General features: G+C 34.5%; 1 protein-coding gene across 1 annotated transcript; it reads left to right on the top strand.

Annotated features, from left to right (window-relative positions):
• The first annotated feature begins 915 nt into the window (after positions 1–915).
• On the top strand, positions 916–6,338 carry LOC110898928 (probable galacturonosyltransferase 12). Its single transcript, XM_022145776.2, has 6 exons — positions 916–1,260; positions 3,292–3,344; positions 3,801–3,965; positions 4,678–5,268; positions 5,365–5,667; positions 5,748–6,338. The coding sequence occupies exons 1-6, from the start codon at positions 1,044–1,046 to the stop codon at positions 6,030–6,032; spliced, it is 1,614 nt and encodes a 537-aa protein (XP_022001468.1). The 5' UTR covers positions 916–1,043; the 3' UTR covers positions 6,033–6,338.
• The last annotated feature ends 833 nt before the right edge of the window (positions 6,339–7,171 follow it).

Genomic DNA, 7,171 nt, shown 5'->3' with positions numbered 1-7,171 from the left:
CAAATAAAAATAGTGTAGCAAGCAATTCATATGATAGATCAAATTAATAAAATAATTAACACTAATAAAGTGGCAATTTCATTGTTAAATAGGAGTCACGAATGGTTGGAAGGGTCTCACCTCCTTGATAACATTTTCAAGTATATCCAGTTTTATTAACATTTTAACTCAAATAACTTTTTTATTTATATAACTGTTATTTAATAAAAATCATACCATAAAATCTAATTTTATTATATTTATTTTAATGTAGTGTTATTATATTTTTTTAATGTTCTCAAGCATCCTCTGGCCACCCATCTACACAATATTGTGTCTTTGTTGTCAAACTTCATCGAATAGTTGAATGCAAATACCCATCTCTCTAATATTCTTAGTATACGTGTCGTGTCCAAATATTTTCTTACCTTTTTCTAAGAACTTTACACTTTTAGTGGAACCGTCCTATGTTACGTATGTGTATGCGTATATGTATGTGTATATATGTATATATTGTGTCTTTATTGTCAAACTTCGTCGAATAGTTGAACGCAAATACCCATCTCTCTAATATTCTTAGTATACGTGTCGTGTCCAAATTTTTTGTTACCTTTTTCTAAGAACTTTACACTTTTAGTGGAACCGTCCCGTGTTACGTATGTGTATGCGTATATGTATGTGTATATATGTATATGTGTATATACATACACACAAATGTATGATAAGATGTAACATAACATAACATAACATAACATAACATAACATAACATAATATAATATAATATATGAAGAGAGAGATTTGAACATAAATGATGAGGTTAAGGGGTTAGCATCTTGAAAATGAAAGTGATGAAACAGGTTAAGATACATACAACATGAATCCATTTAAACCATAATAACCTAAACCTCAAGCAAGTTTAGGTAAGAGATGGCAAAACCTCAACAGACAGTTGCCTTGTCACCTTGTACTTTCTCCATTTTATATCTCTCTTGTCTCTTCACAAAATATACTAATCTTCCTTTTATAGTTATAGCACATAATCAGAAACCGAAAACACAAGGTGATGAAAATGCAATTGCATATATCACCAAGTTTACGACATGTGACAGTACTGCCCGCGAAAGGAGTGAGGGAGTTTATAAAAGTGAAGGTTGGATCAAAAAAGGTGTCTTACAGGATGGTGTTTTATACACTTCTCTTCTTAACTTTTCTTTTGCGATTCGTGTTCGTGTTGACTGCAGTCGACACCATAGATGGTCAAACCAGATGCTCAACCATCGGTACGTGCCATTCATTCCTTGCTTTCTTTCTATATCCATGTATGCAAATCTGCAGGACATTAAGTTGTGTTCAGTTAATTACAAGTATATATGTTAATAGATAGTTAAAGAAGTGATTGTCAGGATCTTCCCAGTATTTTAAAAAAAAATACTTACAAAAAAGGGTGAAATACATATAAATCACTACAAACCTCTAAAATATCATATACACACACAACTCAACACTTAAAACATTATACATACCCCAACAAATTAATTAAAAAATCATATTTATACATACAATTTAGAATATGATCGTTCTACCCTTATTTTCTCAAAATTTCAGATTTACCCATTGATAATATTTTTCTCAAAACGTCACATTGTAACGTCTACTAAAAAGACAACTCGTCGACTTTCTTTTATAGTTTTTTCTGTTTCTTTTACAACATCAAGTATTAAAGAGAAGGGTAATATGCGTAAGAGGGGTAAAACTGTCATAGACTAAAATTTCATTTAAAAATAGTATATGTATGTATGATCTTCTAAGTTTGGGTTGGGTATAGATGGTACTTCATAAAAAAGTTATATAAAGCATACATGTACATAAATATAATCATTTTTAAAATAAATTATCTTACATCAGAAAAATGGAATGATTCAAAAGTCCACCCATATTAAATTGATAGGCCAACTAATGAATGATATTGGTCAAAGATCAACAATCAACAATTAGTACATATGTTTAACTAGGGTTAAGAACCGCCCGCGTTGCGGCGCGGGTACATCGTAAACATTGAATGGATTAGTCCAGACGTTATATGATGCATTAACCTATGAAAACACACATTTCGTCGTATCCAAGTGAACTCAATGTAACCTGTATAAGCATTGTGATTGGATCAAACGTAAAGTAAATCAAATTCATATCGAACAATCATAACGTATTATATGTGACCCAACTCATACATAAAAAACGTAACGGGTATGAAGGAAAATATGCACATGTAAGGGATTAATTAGAGCTTTCGAAAAAAAATGGGAGAAAAAGAAACCATAATTTGACTACACTCGGTTTGAAACAAACTTTACGAAACATACATAAAATAAACACGAAAACATATTATATTTAACCTGAATCATTTCCCAAAAAAGTTTACATCGAAAAGTAGAACAACTTGAATTTATACCAAAACGTACATAAAAATATGCACGTAAAAATGGTTTCTTTAAACGAAAACGTATGATATTTGACCTGACTCATCTATAAAAAAAAAAGTTTACAACGGAATGTAGAACAAATCATATTTATACATACCCGTATATAAAATATGCACATAAAAATAGTTTTTAAGTAAAGGAAGTACAGGGGTAAATCAAAAAAAAATATGAGTAAAAAATTTAATAGGTTAAAAACGTTCGTAAAACCGTGCCAAGTAGTACCAATGCCACAACGACATCGACTCTCAACATTGTAAAAATGAAATAGATAAAATGGTAAAAATTACACTGAACAAAAAGCAGACTAAAATCGTTGAACCACGTACACCCGTTACAGTGTGTTAATGCGAAGAAATTAATCAGAAACGTAAAACGTAGAAAATAATAACTTAGTCGATCTAGGACTTGCCCGTTGCGGCGAACTTTTCAAAGGGAAAAAATGGACGCGTTGCGACGGGTCTGTCAAATATGAAAAAATAGAGCAAAAAACGTTAAACCTCACATGCACACTACGACATGTTAACTCGCAAAACTTAGAACGAAATGTAAAACGAAAAACTTGCGAAAGATAAAAAGTATGGGGGACCAAAGTTGTAAATAATAAAGTGTTGTGTTAAATTATAAAAGATGGAAAACTTTGGGTTAAAAGTAAAAAAGATAAAAGGGGTCAAAATATAAAATATGAAATATTTGGGTTAAAAGTGAAAAATCTAATTTTTTTTTGAAACACTCACCAAACACATGTTACAACTCATCTAAGCAAAATGTAGTTGCTTATTTATAGTGGAATAATAAATGACAAAACTAACCTTTTCTGTGCTGCAATGGTAGGTTGTCTGAAGAAGTTAGGACCAGGCATGTTGGGTAAAAACCGGCAATCAACTGTAATCTCCAAAACCATGGTCTTTGTCACGTAAAGTGAAATATTTCTAGCATAGTTTTCAATTGCGGCTATAGCATGCTACGTTGCGATGCGCCCATATGGCACTACAGGGCTTATAGCGACAAATAGCAACTTTTTATGTAAAAAATAATTTTGATAAATATAAATAGCGATGCCCATTAGGGGTTTTTTCTTTTTGTTTCACGATTGAAAAAAGAAGCATATTTAGATAATATATACATGTAAAAATAGTGTATTTTGGTAACAATATGCTTGTAAAATATTTCTTAAATTTTCTACTACGTTATCGCAAAACTTGAAATAGCGAGCGCTATTTCGTCGTTACTGCTACGTAGCATATAGGTAGCTTGTCGCTATTGTCTCTATTCGCTATTGAAAACTATGGACTTTCCGTTTAAAGTTGTTTGTTAAACAATGATATTTCGGTTTCTGCAAGGTCCCAGAAGTAATATACCAAGTCCTGGAGGACCCCTCCAGTAAATATGACATACCTGGAGGGTCTGATGCTGACATTCCTCAAACTTTGGAAGATTTTGTTTCTAGTTTGAAAGGCAGTAATAGACCAGATGCAAAGACCTTTGCTATCAAGCTCAAATCCATGGTATATCCCACACACATGTTGAACAAGTTTTCAATGAATTTCCTACTTAAAGATTAGCTAAACGAGTCGAAAACAAGTTTAAAGTCGTCTAACATCTTTTTTGTGATCCTTAGCTCCTAAATTTGATTTATTAAATGATTTAGATTATTATTATTATTATTATTATTGTACTAGTACTTTTTAAATGTAATTAGTGCACTAATTATATATTAAATGGATAAAAAGGGTACAGGTGAAACCTTCTAGAAGTAGGGTAGCACCCGAAACATAGCACGAACACAGCCCAAAAATAATCAGGGTTTGTGTTCGGGTTGACATGTTAAATTAAATGGGTTGTGTTCTGGTTGACCTCTTTAATTAAACGGTTTGTGCTTGAGCTGACATATTTAACTCGTTGAATTAAATAGGTCAACCGCTAACCCATTTTTTACAACCCACCAACCCGATTAACACGCTTACAACTTGATTACTACCCGTCAACTCATTTGACACATTTAGATAAACGGGTTAAATGTGTCATGTTTGGGTTACATATTTTTAAGCGTGTTCAGATTACACAATGTTAAGTGTGTGCGAGTTAGGGTGGATGTTTTTTACATGAATAAAAATACGGGTCTTTTCGGGTTAAACAATCCAAGCTGATCGACACCCAAGTGACCCTGTTTTGACCTTGGCCACCTCTACTTACCATTGCTTCATTTTGGTTTTCCAGCTGACCCTTCTTGAAGAAAGAACTAGAAAAGCCAAAATCCAAGAATATCTATACCGCCATGTGGCGTCCAGCAGCATACCAAAACAGCTTAACTGTCTCGCCCTCCAGCTAGCCAACGAGCACGCCACCAATGCAAATGCGCGCCTCCAGCTCCCATCACCCGAGCGCGTGCCCACACTCGTTGACAATTCATACTTCCACTTTGTTCTTGCATCAGACAACATTCTTGCAGCATCAGTTGTAGCCACATCTCTAGTTTACAACTCGTTACGTCCCGATATGGTGGTGATTCATATAATTACAGACAGAAAGACGTACTCACCGATGCAAGCATGGTTTTCTTTGCATCCTTTAACCCCTGCAGTCGTTGAGATTAAGGCGTTGCATCATTTTGATTGGTTTGCCAAGGGAAAAGTCCCGGTTTTAGAAGCGATGGAGAAAGATCAGAAGGCGCGGTCTCAGTTTAGAGGCGGTTCATCAGCCATTGTGGCGGAAAACACCGAGAAGCCGTATGTTATTGCTGCAAAGTTGCAAGCTATGAGTCCTAAGTACAACTCGCTCATGAACCATGTTAGGATTTATCTGCCAGAGGTAATGAATGTTTAACACTAATTCGCAAAGAGTTGATTGCCTAAAATGGTAACGATTAACCAACTTGTTTGATTACTTTCTTGACGGTCTTTGCAGATGTTTCCGAGTCTTAACAAGGTAGTCTTCCTAGACGATGACCTTGTAGTTCAAAGCGATCTTTCACCTCTATGGGACATTGATATGAACGGAAAAGTAAATGGAGCCGTTGAAACGTGTAGAGGAGAGGATAAGTTTGTAATGTCGAAACGGTTCAAAAGCTACTTGAATTTTTCTCACCCATTAATATCGAAAAACTTCAACGCAAACGAATGTGCTTGGGCCTACGGCATGAACATATTTGATCTTGAAGCATGGAGAAATACCAACATAACTCAAAATTACCATTACTGGCTTGAAGAGGTAAATAATTCAAACAAAAGAAAAAATCATTAAAAAATATAAAAGATTATAGAACTCTAATAGCTTGCTTTCTTATGCAGAATTTGAAGTCGGATTTAAGTTTGTGGCAGCTAGGAACGTTACCACCGGGTTTGATTGCATTTCATGGACATGTTCATACAATCGATCCGTTCTGGCATATGTTGGGCCTGGGGTATCAAGAAAATACAAGCCAGGCGGATGCTCAAAGCGCTGCGGTAATTCATTTCAACGGCAGAACAAAACCATGGCTAGATATTGCGTTTCCGCAACTTCGGACACTATGGACCAAATATGTCAACTTTTCAGATAAGTTCATCAAGTCTTGCCACATTAGAGCATCTTAAAACGCGTATGTTAAAGATTGTGTGGCACTATTTGATCACTTCATCATGTACATGAAAAACGACGAAAAGCAAGGATAAAGATTTTGTTTCATTAATTCTGAATTTGAGATACAAGATGGATATTAGTTAGAGTCATCATATAATGTACTTGCTTGCTTGAGCCTTGAAGCCCCTTGTTTGTGGTGAAAGCAAGCAGATGATGAAAGAGAGAGATGTGAGACTGTAAAGTGACAATTTTCTCTTCCAACTTACTGTGTAACTTTTTTTCCAAAGGCAAATGAATAATTCATATATGATATTTCTATATTCCACATTCTTATAAGAGCATTCACATCCAAATAACTATAATAACTATATTATATTATGTGTGTGGTGTTTTTAAAATATAAAGAGTATAAAAAATGGTTGTGAGTGAAGGAGAGAGAAAATATTACTGTTCATCTGTATATTTGGGGGACACTGTTCACCCCCTATAATTTTTTAATATATTTTGAAAGTATTTGTGAGTGGAGGAAAGAGAAAAGATAATGATAAAGGTATAAAAAATATTATTTAATTGAAAAGGAGAGAGAAAATGTAGTGTTTTTTAATGTAATTTAGAGTAAAAATATGGTGGATTGAATATGAATGCTCTAAATCAAAGAATGTGATGACCATGCAATTTGTCCTCCTAAAAAGGAAAATAGGTAAATATGCCCTATTGATTTGAGGACCATATGCCTACCAGATTGACTGACTGATGTGACAAGAAGAGGAGGGTACATTTAGTAAAAACCGGGGTGTCCATCTCTAACAAATTTATACATCATACAGACTGTCGGTTTTTGGCTCAGTCAATTCCACTTCTGGTGTCAAAAACACAACCGCAACACTTCTTTTCTTTTAAGGGGCATTTCATCAAACACTTGTGGAGGGGAGTATATCGGATAAGATTAGGAGTAGCTAGTATATCGGATAAGACTAATGAGGGGAGATTGAGATGGTTTGGGCATGTGAAGCGGAGACAAACGACGGCACCAGTTAGAGTTGTGCAAACTCTTACTGTCTTACTGTGGAGGGGAGGAGAGGAAGAGGCAGACCCAAACTGTCATGGGATGATGAGCAAATTAGGCATGATTTACTAGAGTTGCATTTTTCTG

This window comes from Helianthus annuus, chromosome 13 (assembly GCF_002127325.2).
Source record: "Helianthus annuus cultivar XRQ/B chromosome 13, HanXRQr2.0-SUNRISE, whole genome shotgun sequence".
Lineage (NCBI taxonomy): Eukaryota > Viridiplantae > Streptophyta > Magnoliopsida > Asterales > Asteraceae > Helianthus > Helianthus annuus.
The sequence above is the reverse complement of the archived record's forward strand: the minus strand, read 5'-3'. Positions and strand labels throughout refer to the sequence as shown.

What these genes read in the sequence shown, in the direction of transcription:
- LOC110898928 (XM_022145776.2), top strand. Translation starts at nt 1,044, where the DNA reads ATGAAAATGCAATTGCATATATCACCAAGTTTACGACATGTGACAGTA. An exon ending in GTAAAAACCGGCAATCAACT is followed by an intron (nt 3,345 to 3,800) that starts GTAATCTCCAAA and finishes GGTTTCTGCAAG; the next exon opens with GTCCCAGAAGTAATATACCA. An exon ending in TTAGGATTTATCTGCCAGAG is followed by an intron (nt 5,269 to 5,364) that starts GTAATGAATGTT and finishes CGGTCTTTGCAG; the next exon opens with ATGTTTCCGAGTCTTAACAA.